Source organism: Myodes glareolus, chromosome 10, assembly GCF_982192425.1.
Source record: "Myodes glareolus chromosome 10, mMyoGla1.1, whole genome shotgun sequence".
In the NCBI taxonomy this organism is placed as follows: Eukaryota; Metazoa; Chordata; class Mammalia; order Rodentia; family Cricetidae; genus Myodes; species Myodes glareolus.
The window spans coordinates 49,636,445-49,660,074 of NC_142035.1; the positions used below are offsets into that span (position 1 = coordinate 49,636,445).

At 42.8% G+C, this 23,630-nt stretch overlaps 2 protein-coding genes across 4 annotated transcripts in view; one reads left to right on the top strand and one right to left on the bottom strand.

Annotated features, from left to right (window-relative positions):
• LOC125416673 (uncharacterized) overlaps window positions 1-9,615 on the top strand; it is a 31,035-nt gene extending 21,420 nt beyond the window's left edge. Inside the window, exons 5-8 of one of the 3 annotated variants that reach the window (XM_087911213.1) lie at window positions 1,302-1,490; window positions 3,293-3,465; window positions 6,507-6,624; window positions 9,402-9,615. In XM_087911213.1, the coding sequence (XP_087767339.1) occupies window positions 1,302-1,490; window positions 3,293-3,465; window positions 6,507-6,624; window positions 9,402-9,587 (666 nt within the window). In that variant the 3' untranslated portion in view covers window positions 9,588-9,615. The remainder of the gene's footprint in view (window positions 1-1,301; window positions 1,491-3,292; window positions 3,466-6,506; window positions 6,625-9,401) is intronic. The other 2 variants (XM_087911214.1, XM_087911215.1) reach the window with 2 other exon arrangements.
• An 8,945-nt stretch (window positions 9,616-18,560) lies between these two features.
• Window positions 18,561-23,630, bottom strand: part of Zc3h6 (zinc finger CCCH-type containing 6) — a 32,030-nt gene continuing 26,960 nt past the window's right edge. The window contains 2 exon segments of the mRNA XM_087910869.1: window positions 18,561-21,089; window positions 21,584-21,823. Of these exon segments, the coding sequence (XP_087766995.1) occupies window positions 19,636-21,089; window positions 21,584-21,823 (1,694 nt within the window). The 3' untranslated portion in view covers window positions 18,561-19,635.

Sequence of the window (23,630 nt, forward strand, 5' to 3'; positions counted from 1 at the left end):
GTGCTCTTAACCACTGAGCCATCTCTCCAGCCCCTCATCCTTCAGTTCTTATAGTCTGCTCTTCCTCAGTGTTCCTAGGCCTCGGTGGGGTGTCAGTTCTGATGTCTCACTTAGGGCTGAACACTCACCTGTCACTAATTCTCAGCACGTTGACTAGTTAACGAGTCAGGCATGGTAACTGCGGAGAGTGGCTTCCCTGGCCAAGGCTGAGAAAGACTAATTCATTTCTTCCTGGGCTGTCAGCAGCCCTAAGTTCTCTTCAGGAGGCTACATGTTCTTTCTTCTCCCTCGTAAGCCTGAACACTCATAGGAATGAAATACACTATGCTGCCTAGATTGAGATTCAAGGACGCCATGTTTCAGTCAGAGTACACACTCACAGGGGATCATGTCTCTCCTTGTTGCTTCCCTACAGTACAAATAGAAGATTGCCCAGGGCTTTGAGGACTCAGGAAATCCGCCTGATTCCCTTGTGCCTTCTTTAAAATTATTTAAAATGTAATTGAGGGGACGGGGTGAGGGGGAGTGCTCAGTTGATAAAGCACTTACTGCTTGTGGTGGTGTGAAAGAAAATGGCCCCCAGAGGGAGGGGCACCATTAGGAGGTGTGGCTTTGTTGAAGTAGGTGTGGCCTTGTTGGTGGGAGTGTGTCACTATGGAGGCAGGCTTTGAGGTCTCATACATGTTCAAGCCACGCCCAGTATCTCAGACCACATCCTGTTGCTTGCACAAGATGTAGAAAGCTGAGCTACCTCTCCAGCACCATGCCTGCCAGCACACTATAATATTCCCAGCCACCGTGCTCCCAACCACGATGACAAAGGACTGACCGAACCCCTGAAACCGTAAGCCACCACCTCAGTTAAATGTTTTCCTTTAAAAGAGTTACCGTGGTCACGGTGTCTCTTCACAGCAATAGAAACTCTAGCTTAGACACTGCACAAGTGTGAGGACTTAAACTCTAGTCCCAGGTTAAAAATTTAGGTACACTGTCGTGTTACACACTTGTAATCCCAGCACGGTGGGGAGGGGGGAGAAGGCAGAAGTGGGCAAATCCCTGGTCCAGTCCAAAGGTAGAGTCCGCCTCAAAAAGCAACGTGGACATCTCCTAAGTAACACTGGCCTCCACATGTGTATGGACACACACCACACACACACACACACACACACACACACAGAGAGAGAGAGAGAGAGAGAGAGAGAGAGAGAGAGAGAGAGAGAGAGAAAAGCATCCTCACTGCAGCTCAGCAGCTCGAATGTCAGAAACTGTGTTGTTCCAACCCTCTGACCATCTTCTTTCAGCACCAGCGCGGCAGCCCCTCTCTGCCTCCTGCTCAGATGGACCAGATTGTTCCAGAGGATGGCGGTGCAGACAGCGAGAACAGAATCACCCAGATCACACAAGAGATGGCCAAAGAGGTGCTCCTGATGGCTCAGAGCCTGAGGAAGAGAGGGCGCGTTCTGGTACTTGATCTTCAGCAGGTCATGGTGGTGGGTGATTGGGTGCCACGTGGGGAAGTGGTGTCTTGGCATTCCTAGACAGTGCTGGAAGGAAGGGTCACACTGAAAATCCTGTCAGTACCCCATCTCTGTAAAATCCACCTCACTTCTCTCCTCCCCTCCTCTTTCTGGCTTGGCTACTGTGGTTATTATCAATTATATCAGGGAAGATAATTTTGCCAAATCTTCAATGCAGTAAAATTAGTAAAAAATCAAGGAGCTATTCATTTCCCAGAACAGTGAGTCAAGAGTGTTATTTATACCTTTTAAATTTTCCTTTTTTTTTTTTTTTTTTTTTTTTTTTGGTTTTTCGAGACAGGGTTTCTCTGTAACTTTGGAGTCTGTCCTGGAACTTGCTCTTGTAGACTAGGCTGGCCTCGAACTCACAGAGATCCGCCTGCCTCTGCCTCTTGAGTGCTGGGATTAAAGATGTGCACCACCACCACCCAGGATAAATTTTACTTTTAAGTGTCATTATTCCCCTATGTGTGCATGACCCAGGGAGGGGTAGACGGGCCATGGCATGCCTATGGAGGTCAGAGGACAGCTTTGTGGCATCAATGCCTTCTGTTTTTGTGGGTTTCAAGCTCAGAGTACAAAGCATTTGCAAGTGCCCTTTCCCCAGAGCCACTTCAGCAGCCCGTTATTTCCATCTGGAACACTGTCTCCCCCTCAGGATGACAGAGAGGGCTGAGTTCTCTTGAAAGCTAGTCCATTATGGCTGGCATCCCTGGAGGGGAAGAGCCTTTCCCCACTAGCTTCTAGAAGCTGACTTCCACCGTGAGCCTATCCCCACTCTGTAACCCTCTTCTTCCAGCATGGGTCTACCAGGTACAGATGGCTCCAAGGGATCTGACTTTCCTATCCTGGGGCAGGACAGAGGGTTCAGGAGAAAAGGGAAGGACACCCCAGAGCCTCCATTACACCAAGACTCAGATCTTCCATTGTTGGGTCCCTCCTCCCAGCCAGTCGAAATCTGGCTAAATCAGAGACCCCCAAGGCCACCAAAAGAGATGTGGCTTTCCAGGATGTATTTTCAAATCCGGTTGTTCTGATTTAAATAGGACTCAGGTGTCTGTAGGGATGTGTGGCTAAGAATCTAGGAACTTGCATGCCCCGAATCCCTTGTGTTTATGGAGAGATGTACAATCCAAGGACCATTTTAAGAGTGGGGTTTGCTTCTGGTAGGACGTGGCTATGCAGAATTCACCCGAGTTCCCCAATCTCACATCCTGATCGTAATACCAATCTCTCTCTCTCTCTCTCTCTCTTTTTTAAATAATTGAAGTATTGTGCTCTTGAGTGAAACAAAAAATAAGACAGAAAATATCTAATTAGGGCTGGGGTTATTTGGTAGAGCTCGTTTGGTAGAACACTTACCTAGCATGCACAAGGCCATGATTCAACCCCAAGCACCACATAAGCCAAGCACAGTGGTACACGCTGGCTATTCCAGTACTCTCAAGTCAGAAGTCCAAAGCTATCGTCAGCTATATCAGGAGTTCGAGGTCAGCCTGGGATATGTGAGCCTAGGAGTCTGGGTCCTGGTCTTCTGCTGCCCCCACACAGGAAGAAGATTGTTCCTCGTTCAGTCAGGTTCTTTCTAATGCAAGAGAAAGCCCTTAGAGTTGACTCAGGAGATGGTGGTTTAGGCTCAAACACACTCCTTTCCAGGGGCAGAAGGAGCTGAGCCAAGAAAGCTGAGGGCAAGCATTTGATTTGTCACTGATGTTTCGGGGGAAACCTGGGCAGGCAGTGTTTGCCTACTTCCCACACTTCCTTCTCTGATATAGACCAAAGATCAGCTCATTGCCTCAGGCAGAAACATCTCAGCTTCCGGAAAAAACATCGCCAGACTCATTCACATCATGGCGAAGAACTGCATAGATCTCAGATGCTCCCGCGAGCTCCTGTGTCTGGGGGAGCAGATTCAAACCATGAGCAGCCAGCTCAGCATCATCTCCAGGTAGGAAGCAGCTCGCCAGAGCATGGCTAAGTTTTGTGAGGCCCAGTGGGGATGGAGGGTGAGTTATTTGTATATGTTTAGTGACTTACCCTTCTAGAGTTTACACTGGTTCCCTCCCCCATGCAGAACACAGGCCCTTACTCTATGGCATGGCTGAGCTCACAACACTTCAGGGGTAGTTAGCCTTTGGCACAAGTGACTGACATCCTTTCTTTGTAACCACGTGGAAATTTTGACAATTAGTCCTCTGTTTTTATGTTAATCGTATCTAATGAAAAAGCCAACTATCTTTAAAAACGTGGTACACAGTGACATTTTGGACAGCGGAAGACTGCATATGTGATGCTGGTTTCATAGGTTAATCATGTGATAACAGCACAGCCATCTTAGTTTGTGGAAGTACACCCTGTGATAGTCACACCAAGAGGAAATCACCCAACAACATAGTTCTCAGATGGATGCCTGTCACTGACTCCTGACTGTATGTCAGTAACAAGTGATTGGCTTGGGCATGGGGGTACACACCTGTAACCTCAGCATTTGGAAGGTAGAGGCAGGAAGGCCAGGAGTTCAAGGTCTGCCTTGGCTCCATAGTGAGCTCAAGTCTAGTTAAAGCTACAAAAAACCCTATTTCAATAAACAAGCGAATACGGTGAGTGAAAACAGAAAAGCTATCAGTACGGGGCACGTGGTAAGGCTAACACCTATAAACTGGGAATGACAGTGTGCACCTATAATCCTAGCATTCAGAAGGAAAAGGCAGATGCTCACGGCCATCCTTGGCTACAGAGTGAGGTTGAAGTCAGCTTGGGCTACATGAGACCCTGTCTCACACAGCACCCCCCAAAAAGAAAAAGCCATTTAATATGCCTCAATTCTGGAGCTGAGTCAATTTTATTAATTGTCTCCCTATTACAGCTTTCCTGTTGATATAAATTACACAGCATAACAGAATTATAACACTTTTATTTTGACCTGAGACCATTAGAACCTGCAGTGACACACTAAGAAACTCCCAGTGGTAACAGTCTTCTCTATGGAAAGGCTGGACTGTTAAACCTACTGTCAATTGTGAGTGAAATGTCTCGGATGTGGGAGAGGGCAGCAAGGCAGACATGGTTCCTTGAGCTTGCAAGATTTATTTAATGCTATGGACAGACGGACAGCAGCAGGGAAAGGTCACATAGCAGGAAGGGGGAGTCTCTTCTTGCACCTTTCTGAAGGGGAGGGAGGTTTAACAGCATAATTCTGCAGCCAGGCTGATTCTCAGGCAGGGACAGGGAAGGGAGTTCAGAGCAGGGTATGTGGTGCCAATGCCCACTTCTGATGTAAGCTCACTACTTCCTCAGTGCGTGACCCTAGGTCCGACCACCAGGACGTTGTCTGGTAGCCAGGGACTCATGCAGCAGCTAAACTCTTACATTACATTCCCATGGTGAGAAAGAAAAATGACATTGCTCAAGCTAGAGTGTTTTTACGTGTATTTATTTATTCGTTTATTTAGTGTACATGCATGCACGTCCATGCCAGAGAACATAGGGAAATCAGAACAACTTGTAGGATGGCCCCATGGTTAAGAGCACTGGCTCCTCTTTAGAGAACAGAGGTTTGATTCCCAGCACCCACATGATGGTGCACAACTGTTAACTCCATTTCCTGGTGATTGGCGTCTTCTTCTGGCCTTCATGGACACCAGGTACACACAAGGTACATGTGTATACATACAGGCAAGACACTCACACATACGAAAATAAATCTTTAAAAAATAATAATAAAACTTGGCAACTGCTCTCTAGGAAATACATTTCAGACGCACAATCATCTCATGTGAACGGAGACGGTGTCTTTGTTTTCCAGACACCCGAATAATCACACAGAAACTGTATTAATTACAACACTGTTTGGTTGTTGACTCAGTTGTATTTATAGCTAGCTCTTACATCTTAAATTAACCCATTTCTCTGTATTACCATGTGGCTATGGCAGTACTTCATTTTCTACACATCTTGTTTCCTCAGTGGCTGGCTGGCATCTTTCCCCTTTGTCAGCTGCATAGCACTCAAGATTAGCTGCCAATATTTTTTCTACATAAGACATAAATATAAAAATGACCACCACAAACAAATCAGTTTTATCATCAAAATGAGACCACCTCCATAGACACAAGGCACATGGTGCCAAGCAGGGGGAACTACACAAAAAAACTTCCCTGTGTCACCCGGCAGGAAGTGCTAGGGGGAAACAGGCAAAGCATTCACTGGGTTCTCGCCGGAAGGAATGGGCAAGGCCAAATGAGCAGGCAAAGCGTGTGTAGGACTGATTATTTTGGATTTGGAAGCTGTGTTTGCAGGTAAGTCATTTGCTCTTTCTGGGAACTGGTGAGCCCTAGAAGAGGCAGTTCCCCCAACATCAGCCTGCATACAGTCCTGTGCATGGTTTATTCTCTTTCACGCTTTGATGGCAGCTGGCATCTGTTTCGTTGCCTCTACCCAGTTATTTCCATGAACAACATACTCTTCTTTGTCATTATAGGTGCTATATGACACACATTTTCTTGGCATTAAAGCAAAAGTTTTCACTGAAAAATGCTAACCTAAGCTCTTAGAGTAGTCTTCCCCTGGGACTATGGAGACAAATCCTGCGTGAGGAGGACTTGAGTTTGATTCCCGTCTACAGACTGGGTGTGGCGGTATGTAGGTCTAACCCCAGGGCTGAGGAGGTGAAGACAGGGGGTTCTCCAGGGTTTGCTGCTATAGCCAAACCCGTTAGCTCCTGGCTTGGCGAGAGACGGTGTCTCAATAACAAAAATGGGGGTAGGGGACGACAATTGAGGAAAACATTTTACATTGCTCTCTGTCGTGCGCGCGCGTGCACACACACACACACACACACACACACACACACACACACACCCTTTCCCTGAATATTCCCACCAAAGTGTCTCAACTTTCTGTATGGGGCTTCCCTCGTAAACACCGGAATTTATTGGCAATTGCCTCCTAACCCGGGTTAAAGACTTCTTTCTTTCCCAACCCCCCTAGGGTAAAGGCCTCCCTGGCTAGAAGCAAATCCTCTGAAGAGCTCCTTGTAGACAATGCACAGCGACTCCTCCAGGCAGTCTCCAAGGCTGTGACGGCTGCAGAAGCTGCCTGTCTCCGGGTGAGTGCCACAGGGACCTAGCGAATACCAGGCAGTCACCAAGATACCTTCTCTTAGCTAGTTCACTTTGTTCCTTCCAAACCAGTGACCTCACTTCCCGTTGGTTTGTTTGCATGTTTTCTGTTAGCCTGGTCTTAAATTCAACACTTCTTTAGCCATACTCAGTCTGCAGATGAGCCTACCATAGCGCTCCGCTCCGCACACCTTTGCTGTGTTTTCTTCTGTTTCAGATTTCCCTTTGTTTGTTTAGTTAGTCGAATGAAGTGTTTGTTTTTTGAGATAAGATCATAGATAGCCCACGCTGGCTTCAAACCCAGTGTGTAACTCAGCCTGACCTTTAACTCAGGGTCTTTTTACCTCAGTCTCCTGAGTGCTGAGGTTGTCAATGTTTACTAACAGGTTTAGATAATTTTTTTTCTTTTGTAGGATTTATTATTTACCTGTACATTTTTTGTTCACAGTTCAATTAAAGTCATGAAGATATTAATTGTAGAGATATTTTGTTTCTACTCTGATAACAGGCTCAGATCTGACTCTAGCTGATCTAGGGGATTTGACTTTTGTTGTTTCTTGACAATGGATGGGGAGTGTTTTGTTTGCATGTCTCATAACTTTCCATTGGAAACTTGACATTGCATGTAGATTTGTAAATCCTAAATAAAATCTACATATATATTCATGTCTTCCAGGCACCAGACATTGACCTAATTTGAATTTTATTGTTGCAATCACTGAGGGTTTCAGGCTTACCTTGTGTTTGGTTTACTGTCCTTTCCTCAATAGCCGAAGACTTCCATTCACTAAAAAGGACATATCCACAGTGATTCATTCATGGAAGAGTTGCTCCCTTCCCCAAAGCCTGCATCTTACAGAGGTGTTCTTAGTCCCCTCTCCTGACCCGAGACTTTCTCAGGAGCATCAGGTGAGGTCTTAGACAGAAAACTCTGAGGACACACGGACCTTTTTTGTGGATGCACACTATACTCACACTAATCCAATTTAGACATTAGCAATTTGTTCATTTTATTTCTCAGTTCTGGAGGTCAAAGTCAGTGCCCTGGAGAGACTAGACAGGTGCTCTCCCACTGAGCTACATTTATAGCCCTGTTAAAACTTTCCCCCAAACCTTACTTTCAATTACATGGCTGCTCTGTCTCCCCTGCAGGCTGAGTCTTGTGCAAACAAGTCCTATTTCCATCTCTTCTCAGAGAAGTCTGTTTTCCAATACATCTAAGGCTGGAGAACCTCAAACTCAGTTCTCAAATAGATTCAAGAAAGCAGTTTTGTGTAATGACTGACTGTCTCATTGGGGGGAAAACAATACTTTTCTGGCTTCCCGCATCTTAAGCAACAGCTTTTGATGGACACTATTGGCATGCCCAAGAGAGCATCTCCCCGGGTGTGATGTAGGACACAGGAGGTGGATGCAGGAGGATCTGAAGTTCAAAATTATCTTTAGGTACACAGCAAACTGGAGGTCAGCCTGGGCAACATGAGACCCCATCTCAAAGCAACACAAAACCCAAATCAAAAATAGATTAAGTAAATAAATAAGAGATTGCATAGGGCCTCTGTGTGAGGCCTACCTCTGCCCTCATCACTTCTTCCCAGGCCTGGCTGCTTCTTCTTCAGACCTGAACTTAAATCCTACCTCCTCTGAAGGGCTGAAACACCTCAACTGTATGGTTGCCTCTTGACTCCTGATGGAGTTATGTCCCTATGAGCCCACCACAAGTTGAAAATATAGTTAAGTCATAAATGCATTTTAGGCTGGACATGGTGACTCACACCTGTAATCCCAGCAGTCAGGAGGCTGAAGTAAGAAGATTGGAAGTTGGAGGCTAGACTGGGATACATAGTGATGAGACCTTGTGTCAAAAAGGAAAAAGAAGGGAAAAAAAGCTAACAAACAAAAACATAGAAAACACATTAATAGTTTAACCTAATTCTTAAAAATTACTTAGTTTTTATTTTATGTGTATGTTTTGCCTGCATGTGTGTCTGAGTACCACATGTATGCAGTGCCCTCGGAGGCGGTTTTGGGAGGAGGGGTGTTAGACCCTCCTGGAACTGGAGCTACAGATGACTGTGAGCCAGCATGCAGATACGGGGAATCAAAGCCAGGTACTCTAGAAGACCAGCCAGTGCCCTTCACTGCTGAGCCCTGTCTCCAAGTCCTCACACCTAATAGTAATAGCTTAAGACATAATCATATTTCAAAGCTGGAAGGCTGTAAATGGTAATCATAAGTCAGGGACCATCTGTGAGGTAGACTAAATCATATCCAATTTCCTATTTCAGTTCTTTGTGTGCAAGACACAAGCAGAGGAAAAATTTGGATGGGGAGGGAAAAATCTATTTTACTATGTGTGGGTATTCTAACCTGCATATATGTCTGTGTACATATGTTGTGCTTGGTGTCCAAGGAAGCCAGAAGAGAACACTGGGTCCCTGGAAAGAGGAGTTAGAGGGGGTTGTGAGCTATCATATGGGTGCTGGGAATTGGACCTGGGTCCTCAGGAAGAGCAGCCAATGTTCTTAACTGCTGAGAGAGAATGTAAAAGAATTGGTGATGATCTCAGAACATTTATTTCACTGGGATAAATCTAAAGCCCTTTGCTCTACTTTTCACCTCCTTCCAGGGTGGGTGGTCTCTAGCCCCCTTCACACATGAGACTTGATGCTGTATGAGAGCTGTGACTCTAGAAGGAACCCCACAAGAGCAAGCTCCACTAGGGTCCCCAGGGCTGAGCCCGACTATCCTTCCACTCCTGCAGGGTTTGAGACGGCCTTCCTCAGATCCAGAGGAGCTGGAGGTTGCTGCCTTCTGTACACAGTGGAAGAGGAAACTACTACAACAACGACTTCAAGAAGCCTCAGACAGAAACTGTGATGAGCTGGGCTTGCGAAAAACAAGCACGAGGAACCTCCCAGCATTGGTGGCCCTGGTTCAAGACGCATAATAAAAGCTGAGGCATATACTCCAAATGAGCCTGTGTCGACCAGTACTGTGGTAATTTAGCATGCCTTTTGGGCTGAATCTGAGACATAGGTATATGCAGCGAGGGCTTGTGCCCTACAGAGCTTCCCTGACAGCATCCCTGGTTAAGAACATGGGGCACTGATAGAAACTTAACAGAGAATGCTCTGGTCTATATGTGATACAAACAGAGGAATTTTAAAAAGAGCAGCAAGACAGAAAACGAATGTGAATGTACTTGAAGAGACTCATGCCTTTTCGTTTCTTGTTTGTCCCATCCATTCTTTCACTCTGTTCTGCTCATCCTGTTTTTTAAACCACTTTATTCACATCATAGTATTCATACATCTAAATTATATCTTCAGTGGTTTTTAATGCTCACAGATTTATCAACACAGTCAGTTTAGATAAGCCCTTTAGTGGTCTTTTCTTTTGCCCTACTATAGTAACTGTTAATTACTTTATGTATTTATTTTTTATTTTAATGTTTTAAATTTCAATTTACATTCCATCCACAATTCTCCCCCAGTCCATCCCCCATCCACTCCTCCTAAGGGGTAAGGGCTCCCATGGGAAGTCAACAAAGTCTGCCTGGTGCGTGGTGTGGATCTCTGCATCTGCTTCCATCTGTTGCTGGACAAAAGCTCTATGATGACAGTTGGCGTATTCACCAATCTGATTACAGGGGAAGGCCAGTTCAGGCACCCTCTTCTCTATTGCTAGGAGCCTTAGCTGGCTGGGGTCATCCTGTGGTTTCCCTAGCACCAGGTTTCTCCCTAACCCACAGTGTCTCTATCAAGATATCTCTTTCTCTTTCATCCCTCTCCCTCCTCGACTTCGTCTTTTTTTTTTTTTTTAAAGATTTTCCTAGACTGGACACCTCCTATAAACAGGATAATATAAGCGGTTCTTTGTGACTGGCTTACATTGCTTAGCATAGATTTTCAAAGTCCGTTTATATTGGTACTTCATTTCTTCCTGCCATTTCCATTGTATGGGCATACCACACCTTATTTACCTGCTCACCAATGGCTGGACATTTGGGTTCTTTCCAATCTTAACTATTCTGAGTAAAACTCGCATTGAGCTTATTGGAATGGTGTTGTGGATAATGCCTCTGCATCACTCTCTCTCTCTGTCAAATATATAATCGTCACATCTATCTGTTTCTATCCAGTTCATTTGTGCACTGTTCCCCTCCCATTATTACAGCTAGTGATTCATTAATTTTTTAAACTTCTCAAACAACCATATTTTGGTTTTGTAGATTTTCTTGTACATTTGTTTTTATTTCCTACCTCACTCATAGCTGTTTAAGGCAGAAGAATAAACCTTGTTACCTCATTGCAACAGAACAAGTCCTGTGGGGTGGCTTGATATTTGGGCAAAATGAGTGAAGAGCCGAGGCTAGGCAGAACAGGAGGAAAGGCCTCAACCATCACACCCACCCATAGATCCTACGTCCCAGTACTGATCACCTGGTGCCACAGTGACACGAATGTTCTGGGAGTGACCAACTATCTCCCGTCAGGATTTGGGGACTGTTCCACAGGATGGAATATGTGCCTCACATTGCAAACCTGGTCCAAACTTTTATGTCTATGTGGGTCACAGGTTCTATAATGAACATACTACTGATGCTTTGCCAACTTTAGCTAAGCTGCCTCATTTGTGTTTGCACCCATAGACTAGTGCAGTTCTTAGCTGTGGTTAGAGAGGCCTATTGCAGCAATGGGCAATGGTCAAAGCAGGGACTCATAACTAGCTAAAGTATTGGAAATGAGTGCTTGGTCCTAAGGGGAACATCTGTGTCACCTTCTCTGAGGCCCAAGGAACATCAAGCAAGATGGGGTAGGACTATGGAAACCAAGCACGGGGAAAGAATGACGGGGCACTGAATATGTGTTCTGAATATGGCACAGCAATTACACCAATTCAGCAAGCCCAGCTGACCAGTGAACTCCAGGGATCCTCCTGCCTTGTTCTCCCTGGTGCTAGGATTATAGGTGTGTGCCATCGTGCCTTGTTCTTCATATGGGTGCTGTGGATCTGAACTCAAGTTCCCATGCCTGGACAGCTACAGCAAGTATTGGGCCAACTCCCCAATCCCTCCATCGTTCTTGAGCAAATGAATTTGCATCTTGTAGAGGTGGCATGTGACACTCAGCTAAAGCCTGAATGACACTGCTTATACAGAAGAGGCACCAAGACTAGACTATGCTGGTTCTCAACGAAGCAGTTTCTGGTGATTACATTGATTATTCAACAATTAAATCTAGTAATCCTGTAGGTTCCCATAAGGCAACGAGCATTTGATCAGTGAATAGACTGAGAGAAACCAGAAACCATCTTACCGTCATGTTCCCTGACCATGAAGGACTGCTGAGCATCTCCTGCTGCAATGAGATCCCATTTTGACCCAATGAGTTCCTGCAGTTCATTTTCTAGCAACCTGTCAGATTCACATATTCTAGGCATAGTCAACCTACAACCCGGGTGCTACGCACATCCCAGGGTGTTAGAGTACACAAGTACAGCTGACAGACAAATAGACTAATCCACAGGAAGTGTATATGTAGACGCCCACATGGAATAGTTGTTTTGCAGAGCTGCGGGTACACTCGCCTTTCGAAAAGTCATTGTTGTAATGGTAAAAATAAGACGGAGCATTCCCTGAGGGGCCTGTGAGCCATGAAGGGCAGTGGGTCCCAGACAGGGAGGGAGTCACACAGCGAGTGAGAGACCTCGACAGGTCAGCCGATCCAACGAGGAGTCGAGGCAGGTGAGAGACAGAGACAGATAGGCACACATGCAGAGAAAATGGGTATTTATTTAGTTGGTTATGGAAGGGAAGAGGAAAGGGGAGAGAGAGGGAGAGGGAGGGGAAAGGGGAGGGGAGGGGGAGGGAGAGGGAAAGCAGAAGAAAAGGGGGAGGGGAGGGGGAGGGGAGGGAGAGGAAGAGGAAGAGGGAGAGCAGAAGAAAAGCTACCTCTTCCAGAGAGAGATGGAAAAGGAAGGAGCTTAGGCTGGAAGTGGAAGGAAGATCCGCTTGACTCTGTGGACAGGGAGGGAGTGAGCCGGGCTTGTCTCTTAAAGGGACAGAACAGACCATTACAGCTGTCATATCTGTAAAAGCCTCATGAAGCCATGATTCTCCCTTCAAAATGGGATATATTCCCAAAACATCTCAGCAGTGTAACTTCTCCTGCACAATGGAATGAATGACCTTTCCATTCCCCCATACCATGAGACCTCAGAGTGATAACATTCACTCTTTGTTCAAACAGTCAAATTTATATGGAGTCAATCCCACAGAGTTACCTAACAGACCACATAGAAGTTTCTATAGAAGACAGGCACTGAGCAGAAAGGCAGCATGCCCCACTCTTATCAGACAGACAGGACAGGGTGTGGGCGAATCCAGGATTCAGGGACATTTATGAACTTTATCTAAAGGTTTGGAGTGTCAGGTATTTCCCCTTGAATGTTGGCTCTTTCCTGGGTGTTGTTACCTGTTCCAGAGTGCTACTTTGTCAGGTTCTACCTGCCCATTTTTGTGATTTTGATATGCATATTATCATTGTCCTTGCCTATGGAATTTTCCAGCTATGTCTGTAAAAACTGGAAACCTCATTGGAGATCACCCCTCCTTCTTCTCCTCACTGTTTCTTCATGCAAGGAATTAAGAACATGTAGCGGTAACATTGATTTATTCTGTTTACCCTGAGATCCAGTTAGCCAGTTTTTGCTGGCCATAGCAAATCTTTCTGGACCCTGAGATTTAATGGGCTTAACCCCAAAATAAACCTCGATTACCAGGGTAACTATGAATGCCGCCCAAACAAAACCATCAACCTTAACATGCCATTATGTCTTTTTAGATAGCTGCCCAGTGCAGACTCTGTAGGTGATGACAGAACGTCAGAAGAATGCACACATCTGAATGTAAGAGGGTTCCTAGAATGAAAACAGCAGGGAAACAGGGCCATATGTGCTGCTAGTCTGTAGTTAGATAGGGCATAATTTCCCTGAACAAAGGATTTGCTGAAGGGCAGTGTTCCCTTTTTAGGAAGCCTTGGGATGATCCCCATTTACAAACTCTTGTATGTGCTCATGGCTCCCTTACCTTGAAATGTTGAAATTAGAGCAAAACAGCACACTTCCAGATGCACACCATTAGAGATGCTTTTAAATTCAGATAACACAGAAAAAAATACTACAAAAACTTGTAACAGTGCCACTGTTGAGAATATTAGTTAGAAATTTTACGAGTAAATTAAAAAAGCACAAAAACCAAAAAACAGCATAATCTGCCTTTTCCCAAGTGATTTGTTAGCTCTTAATGTTATAGTTATCAATTCAGCAAACCACACCCTTGCTGTATTCTCTGAACAGATTAGCAATGTAGTTGTTCCAGTAAATTGGTATAGATAAACTTTCCAAGGTGAAATAGAAGAATTTCCCAAAAATCTGACATACAATTTTGGGAAATAAAATAACCACACTGGAAACGTCAAACAAAACACTTCACTTCATCCTGAGTAGGTATAACCCAGATTTCAGCCCAGACAGACCGTGCTAGTGCATCTGATAGCAAACCCATCACCAAGTCTGGATACCTCGGGCACAGGCCACCGAAGGCCCTGCCTTATGCAAGCATGGAAGCGCTGTGGAATTCTGAACCTTGGATCTATGCTGAACCCCTTTCTGAGTGAGGTGGCTGGGGCACCGTGTGCAGCATAAGCAATGGAAAACTGTTTTAAATTTTGTCAAGTCAATATACAAATGACTACTTCTTGACTTTTATTTTTATTTACAAGGCAGTATACTGTTTTTTTTTTTAAAAACTCTTCTTTCTTAACTTCCCTCTTAAGCACCTGGAGGAAAAACTGTAAAATGGAGGCACGCGACACCCTCTTCTTGAGTGGGTGATCATGCTCTCCTTTGTGTTGACTTTAAAAGCACACAAAATAAGACTAGCAATGATGCCAAGGCACGATGGCAATGGGGATCCAGGGAAAAAGTGTTACTGTTTAAAAATTCGGCCTCTATGTGTTTATTTCTTTATAATAAATTATTATGGATAAAACCTTGCTGACAAGGTATTGCCATAGCTAGGGTTTTTGAAATTTTTTAAATTTTATTCATTTATTTTTATTTATTTATTATGTATACAATATTCTGTCTGTGTATATGCTTGCATGCCAGAAGAGGGCACCAGACTTCATTACAGATGGTTGTGAGCCACCATATGGTTGCTGGGAATTGAACTCAGAACCTTTGGAAGAGCAGGCAATGCTCTTAACCACTGAGCCATCTCTCCAGCCCCCAGTTAGGGTTTTTATTGCAGTAAAGAGACACCATGACCATGGCAACTCTTATAAAAAACATTTAATTGAGGGGGCTTGCTTACAGTTTCAGAGGTTCAGTCCATCATTGCCATGACGGGGAGCATGGCGGCATGCAGGCAGACACGGTACTGAAGAGAGTTGAGAGTCCACATCGTGCAGCCAACAGGAAATCAACTGACACAAGGGGCAGTATCCTGAGCATAGGAAGCCCCACTTCCTCCAACAAGGCCATTCCCACTCCAGCAAAGCCACACCTCCTAATAGTGTCATTCCATCATGAGATTATGGGGGCCAGTTACATTCAAAGTACACTAACAAAACGCAAGCTTTAATATTCTTTCCAACTTTAATATCCTTAAAGATACTTAAATCCATAGTGAAGGGCTGGGAAGTGGAGCTCAGTGGCAGCTCTTGCCTGGTATGCTGAGGCGCTAGGTTCCATCCTGGCACTGAAAGAAAACAAAAGCTGTTTGTATAAAATCAACAGTGAGTCAGAAGTATGGGGACTGATCAGTGAAGAGCTGACACTAATAATGCATTAGTATATTTTCATTCTTTCTAACACATTTTACATTTAAAACATGAACAACTCATGAATAAACAGGTTGGTCACATGCCCACCTGAGCCAGTATCTCTGCTGTTTCTAAGAACCAATGGCTTTTATACTGAATAGATGTCCACCCCACCCTCACATGCTGTTTCAGCAGACACACACCATGGCCCAGCAGCAGAGCAATTGGTGACTTCCATCGATAGCCATCATGTATGAACTGGGCAGATCAGATCCCTATGACAAACTACAAATCTATACACCTATGGTAGAAAAGTTCTGTATTTCTTACACACTACCATTTGAAGACTTGCTAGCATGGTAGGTAGTATTCTTGGAAACAACATCTCAGGTAATTCTCTTATGATTTCAGTGCAAATCTAAAGCTTCATAAAATCGGTAAACCACACAGGTCACACCTAGTTGTTCTGGAACAACCTGTAATAACTTAAAAACACTGATAGGAATGTAGGGATTGTGTCTACGATATACAGAAAGCAATTTTATATTTACAAATATGCTACAAAAAACAATTCCCTCCCTCCCTCAAACCTAGAAATAGTTGAAATTATTTATATATCACAGATAAGAAACTAGACGTTGACATAAAGCTCAGAAGTCAATTCAGAACAAGAAAGAGAATTCCTTTGTCCTTTGAGACTTTGAGACCTTCAAAAGTTCTGTCTTTCCAGCCCCATAGCTATTCAGTTGAAACAAGACTTACCTACTCAATTGTTCTCTTATTCTTGAAATAAACAGAACTAGCAGGAGCACTAAGGTCTGGAAAACTAAGGCAAGTTAAAAGACAAAACAAAATACAAAACCCGAAGCACACATCATCACATAATGTGGCTCTTTTTACTGCAGCCCAGTTCTGGGGTTTCAAGTACAGGGTGGTAAACATGGAGGTTCCATACAGAAATGGGGTCAAGTACCTAAGAGTGAAACAAACCATTTCAACATCTGATTTGCTTTCAAAGTTCAGAATAAAGTTCTAAGCAAGATATAGGAAAATAGTTGACATATCTAAATTCTTATGATCAGTTGCTATTCCTGTTTTATGGCCTGATTCGTACTCTATCCAACCAAAGTATGAATTCTGAGACCCAGCAGGAAGGTTCAATGCATCACAACAGAAGCGACTATGCAGTCTTCCAGACACAGCTTGTTTCTGTTGTCTGGGAATGGGAAGCTTCTAAGAACAGGGCAGAACTTACTTTCACTGTGATCGTATACACCAAATTCCACGCATTCTGAAAATACCAACTCCATCAGCTGCTTCTCTGTTGCTGTGATGAGACCCCATGACCAAGGTAATATACAAAAGGAGGAGTTTATCCTGGCTTGTGGTTCCAGAAGTATGAGTCCAACACGGTAGGGAGGCATTAGAGCAGGTGGGTACAGCTGCAGAAGTCAGGAGGTCACATCTTCAAAGCATGAAACGGGCAACTTGGAAGTAGGTGAGTCTTTTTTACTCTCAAAGCCAGCCACGAGAGACATACTTCCTCCAACAAGAACACATCGCCCACACCTCCTCAAAAAGCGGCTCCAGCTGGGTCCATGTATTCAAATATCTAAGTCTATGGGGAAAGTTATTTTTAAACCCCAATGCAACCCACTTTAAAGAAGGGCTTACTCACTGGGAGAAGCAGGAATTTGTTACACTTTTTGTGAGATAGTAACAAAGGGGGATTAAGCAAGTCTATGTTGATGGGCTCTGAACAATACACCGTAATTGAGTATCTCAATCTCAAAGACTTGTGTATATTAAAAGCCCCATTTTAAACACAAAATACTTTCATATAAACTATATTGCCAAACCTGCAACTAAAATTAAATTTGTTTGTAAAATAGTCTTTAGGGCACTAACTGATATAATAGACATCCATAAATGAGTGTGGCAGTTTGAATAGTAATGGCCCCCATAGGTTCATATATTTGAATGCTTAGTCATCAGGCAGTGGGGCGCTGAGAAGAATTAGGAGGCATGGCTTGTTGGAGGAAGGGTGTCACTGGGAGCTGGCTTCAAGGTTTCAAAAGCCCATGCCGAGCCCACTTCCTTCTCTTGGCCTGCAGACAAGGATGGATCTCTTAGCTGTGTTCCGGCACCTTGAGTGCTGCCATGCCCCCTCCATACTTCCTGCCATGCTGATACTGTAAGCACGTCCCGGGTTAAATGTTTTATTTTGTTAAGACAAGCCTTGGTCATGTTGTCTTTTTACAACAGAACAGTGACTGAGACAATGAAATGAGTAAACAAATATTCCATTATTGGAATTAATAACTTTTAAATCCTACTTTTAAATTATCCATTTAATTTCCTTTTCAGAAATTTAAAAAAACAGAGCTTTCGTTAAGAGTTTCATGTTTAACAAGCCAAATTATCTTTTTTTGTATATTTAGAATTATTACTAATTCAACAAGAAGGATAAATGCATGAGTGGAACTAAAAATTTGTTGCGATTTCTGATCCACTAAAATTTAGATATTTTATTGATTTGTAAAAAATTCCAATGAAAGGAAATTGTACTACTTTGGGATACAACTTTTTTGTCAGTTTTAACTACTTTATTGACTTTTCAATATTAACAGTAAAGTTCATTTGAACAGTAAGTCAGAAAGTGATTTCTATGGTGGCTTTAAACAGTATCTTTAATCCTACCCTGTTATCCAGAGCCATTTTAGGCAACAAACAGAAACAAAAACCTTTGCTGTGAACTGTGAAAATGGCTTCGGTGGGTGCTCTCTTTAACTTAGGACTGGAGCTATTACCTCCTTTGTCTCATAAAAAATTCTTTACAAGCGATTTACTGGAGGCATCCCAGCAAACACTGCCATATGCCAGCAGTTCAAGAGACCATGCCAGTGTAACACTCTGAGTTATGAGTTAGAGCATAAAACACAGGTGTCATTGTCTATACTCATCAATGAATACACAAAAATGAATACAAGTTACTTTTCATAAAATACAATTTCTAATCAATTTAAATTTCTAAGCTATGAGAACATTAAATAATTAGAACACAGGTGACCTCTGCTATAGAACCAGTCAAGTGAGATCTAAAAGATTGTTTATTGGTACCCTATACAGTGGAATATATCTGCCATCTCAGTGGAAGTTTTTGCTATGCAAGAAAAAATACAGAAACTAGACATTTAAAACATTATCAGCTTAATAATTACTACAGTCTCACTTTGAAAACTGTTAAAAATTGTCAGTCATAATGAACACAATTATTGCAGTTACATCATTTGAAAGAGATAAAAATTATGTAGCTAAAGACCAAACACTGGAATACATACATTATTATCACAATGTGACACAGCAATAAACTCATAACTATTTAATATGAAAAATTAAATTTTAAAAGTTCTGTTACAGAACCTGGGACTTTTTTACTGTAGCAAAACATCTTATTTATTTCCTTCAGCTTCTATGATACAGTGTACAATAAAATACTTTTAAAAGATACAACATTCAAGTGCTTCATGTACACAGACAGTGTTGCCAATGCTAATGAAGTGACGCCCTTAAACACGAGCTGAGCTAATTATGGTTTTAAATGTTTTCACCTTGCATTTTACTTAGCAGTTGGCATTACACACTAATCAGTTTTGTGCTGGCAGAGAGGATCCTAGTTAAAATACTGATTCTCAAAATTAATGTATATCATATTGCTTGAAACTAAACAACCATATAAAAGTGTTAGTTGTTAACCTAAACATTGATTATGAAAGACAACTGGCATTTACTTGGGCTGAGTGTTGAGTTCATGATAGTTCACTTACAAGTAAAAAAGTACTTTTACTAGTTGGGTGGTGGTGGTGCACGACTTTAATCCTAGGACAGGTTCCAAAGCTACACAGAAACCATGTCTCAAAAACCAAAAAGAAAAAAAAAAACTTTTACTAACGCTAACATGATATACATTTCTATACTACAGTCTCTTGAAGTTATAAAAATATTATATAAAATACCACAGACTTTAGAGGATATAAGTTCATGTGGTTCTGATACTAGCAGCTGAAAAATGCTTATAATTTAAAAAATAAATAAACTATAGAGGTAAACCAGTTACAAAACAGCAGAGAACTGTGAGAGGGTGGCAACAGCTTAATTACACAACAGCTAACAAAATGGTGACGCAGTTGGATCAAATGTCTTAAAAACCTCTCTCAGAGACTTGTCATCATCTGGGGCTGGGCTTCCCTGTCCTGGCTCTCTGGCCTGTCTTGGATCACTATATGGAGGTCTAATTAAGCCTGTTAAGGCCTGAATAGGAAGATTGTGCAGAGCGGGAACCTGGACCTTATCAGCACTCCTCAGAGTATCTGCCTGCATGTCAACTGGCTCCTCACCAGGGACTTCCGTGTCTGCAGGAGACTTCTGTAGGATCACTTCTCCAGGGGAAGGGTCGTTTTTATCACTATTCTTTAAACCACTTTTTTCCAGGTTCTCTGCATTTTCTTCTGAGGAAATGGCTGCTAGCTCTGATGAAGAGGATGAACCCTTCTCCCTGGGATCATACAAACTAATACCACTAAGAACTGAACTTGCAGTTCCCAGTGGAGGGCCAGCTGAAGAAGACAGTTTGGGGGCATATGGAGGAAGTGCCACAGGACCAGCATTGGTAGGTAATGCTGTTGAAGGCTGGGACAAAGCAGGGATTGATCTGGCTAAGTTTGGGCCACTCTTTGATACATGTGAGTCCTTTATAGCCACCTGATGTGACTCTGTATTGGGCAGTCTGTGAAGCCTAGGGTCAAAATTCTTTTGCAGCCTAGGGTCTCCTAATTTACCTCCTGAACTATGTAAGTCTGCACATTGTTCTAAGTAACTCTCTCTCTGTGTTAGATTCATTTTGGCTTTGGCTGCTGATTTTGGATCAAGGGACAGGGTACTTTGATGGTCACTTTTTGTATTCCATAACCTACTGAGCCTCTGGTCAGCTATAAGTGGAGGCAGAGGTAAATTGATTGAAGATACTGGATCAGGTTTAGGTAAAGGTACTGGAAGTAAGTCTTCTGGAGCCCACACGATGTGTTTTGCAAAGTTGGGTTTGGTTAGGATAATGTCCATTTTAATGTGACTGAATTGTCTTAACTGTTGCCTTGGATCCTGGAGTACTACTCCAGGTAAAGAATCCAAAGGTATTAAGAAGGCTTTTTCTCTCAGTTCTCGTTCTGTATCTTCATCATCATCATCTCTTCTTTTGGGTTTGCGATTCGTACCAGCATTTGCAAGATGTAAATCACACTTTGCTCCACTAGCAGAAGAGCCTCCAGGAGCACTTCCATTCCCTCTTAATTTCCTGGGGTCCCATGCAAGTCTAAGATCCACTGGGACAGACTCATGAGGCTTCCTAATGTCTTGCCTTGGGACAGTCCGAAGCCTAGGGTCAACCACCTGACTTCCTTTCCTCTTCTCTTTAGCAAGTCTTGGATCAGTAGGAATGCCAAGCTCTGGGGGAGGGTGCTTCTGACTTCTTAGAGTTCCTGTTTGTTTCTGTAATGTTCTCAGTATTGACCTGACACCACTTCCTTCTTCCTCTTCACTGCTGGAGTACCAGTTAACTGTATCGTCTAAAGGAAGACAGAAGCTTGTGGTCAAAAACAAAACATTCATATGTGACCTTAATTAAGACTAAAAGTAATACTATTTCTGAACTTAGTATAGTCACTAAAAGAGATCCCCCCAACCTACTTGGTTACATGTACTCTTGCCTCTGAACAATAGTACAGATTTCTCCACTCCTAGTAACAAACAAATTTAGATAGTTTCTATTCAAGTGTATTCTCAATGTTTAGGAAGGGCTCATCTTGCATCAACTGGTTTTAGGACATGCACAGTAAGGCAAACTGTGACTTTCAAGTAAACTTTTAGAAAGACTATTTTATTTCAAGTAAACTTTTTAGAAAGACTATTCTATCTGCCATCTTTTTTATGCTTGTGTATAAATGTAAACTTTGCAACTGCTATTTAAAGCCTGTCACTGAAGCCAGGAACAGTTAAAAGACGAAGGCTACAAGGTAAACTGGAAGGTGATGGCGCAGAGGAACTAATTTTCACATCTAACCTATTAAACCTTCTTCCTTGCTTGATGTTCTATGAGGCTGGGTGCCAGCTGCTTCTTCTTCTTGGTATCTCTGAGCCAATCGGATGAAAAGAGCTCTCTGTACTGCAGGAGGGAGCCCTGAGGCAGGCAGAGGGCAGTGACCTGTCATATTGCTGCTGGTGTCAGGCCCACCCCCAAGGTTAGAAGAGTCATGGGCAGTGGGAGGCTGCTGGGGTGCAAATTCTTCAGGCCACATCTCATCTACAGACATAAAAGAAGAGACACTGTGAGCTCAAACTCCACCAAAGTGTAAGAGACTGAATCTCTCCTAATTACCACATTGAGTTCTTAAGTTGTATAATTAAATATTTTAAAATACCTAAATTCTATTGTTTTAAATTGATGTGGGATGTCCTTCTGTATATGTGCTGCTTTTATTGGTTAATGAATAAAGCTGTTTTGGACAATGGCTTAGCAGAGTGAAGCCAGGTAGGAAATTTGAACAGAGATATAGAGAGAAAGTAGGTGTACTCAGGAGATGCTATTTAGCTGCTGAAGGAAACAGATGCCCAGATCTTTACTGGTAGGCCACAGCCTTGTGACAATACACAGATTAATAGAAACTGGTTAATTCAAGATGTAAGAGCTCTCTAGAAATAAGCCTGAGTCATTGGCCAAGCAGTGTTGTCCTTAATATTGTTTCTGTGTGATTATTCGGGTCTGGGCAGCCAGGAACAAATGAGCAGTCACCGACAACAAATGGCACGCCAACAAAAAGCAGGAAACTATTTGGAGTAAACTATGTTCAAATTCCCAAAATGATTGTTTATAAATGTTTGTTTTCATTTAAAGGGGGATATAATATAGATATAAGTACTTTACATTTGTATGGACTTTAGTGTATTAATACAAATTTTAAGGTCAATTTAGTTATATATATATATATATATATATATATATATATATATATATATTTCTAATCTTATTTAAGGTATTGTGTCTGTACAGATCACTTAACTGCCAGATATTCTGCAGGGCAGAAGAAAGTGATTGACAAACTGCCAATACAGGTAGAACAGATCTTCAAATTTCCTATTTCACAGAAGAGTCTGCTGGATACTATGGGCCTGTAGGCTGAAGATGGATGCCCCAATGGTACAGAAGAACAGCGGCTGACTATCCAGGCAGTAAGATGTCTAAGTCAATTCTAGAATTTTGGAAGTTGCTTGACTGCACTTCCTGTTTACTTAAGTAATATTATTTCCTTCTGGGGTCTTTGATGGAGTTAAAGAAAAATAGTTTTAATTATAGTTTTCTTTAGTTATGATAAAAGATAAATTAAATATAAAACTTTAGACTCATAAAAAATTGTAACTATAATTCTTGCTTGATAACAGTTTTGTATATGTAATTTTATTACGTTAAAGTTAAAGCCTTTCTTTTTAATTAGTCAGGAAAGGGGAGATGATGTAGCTGTCCTTCTGTATATGTGTTGCTTTTATTGGTTGATAAATAAAGCTGTTTTGGTCAATGGCTTAGCAGAGTGAAGCCAGTTGGGAAATTCGAACAGAGATATATAGAGAAAGTAGGTGGAGTCAAGGAGACTCCATGCAGCTGCCAAAGGAGATAGATGCCCAGAACCTTTACCAATAAGCCACAGTCTCATGTTGATTGATACACAGATTAATAGAAATGGGTTAATTCAAGATGTAAGAGCTAACTAGAAATATTCCTGAGTCATTGGCCAAGCAGTATTGTCTTTTGTTTTTGTTTTTGATTTTGTTTTTGTTTTTTGAGACAGGGTTTCTCTGTGGCTTTTGGAGCCTGTCCTGGAACTAGCTCTTGTAGACCAGGCTGGCCTCAAACTCACAGAGATTCGCCTGCCTCTGCCTCTCAAGTGCTGGTATTAAAGGCATATGCTAGGGCTGGAGAGATGGCTCAGTGGTTAAGAGCATTGCCTGCTCTTCCAAAGGTCCTGAGTTCAATTCCCAGCAACCACATGGTGGCTCATGACCATCTGTAATGGGGTCTGGTGCCCTCTTCTGGCCTGCAGGCATACACACAGACA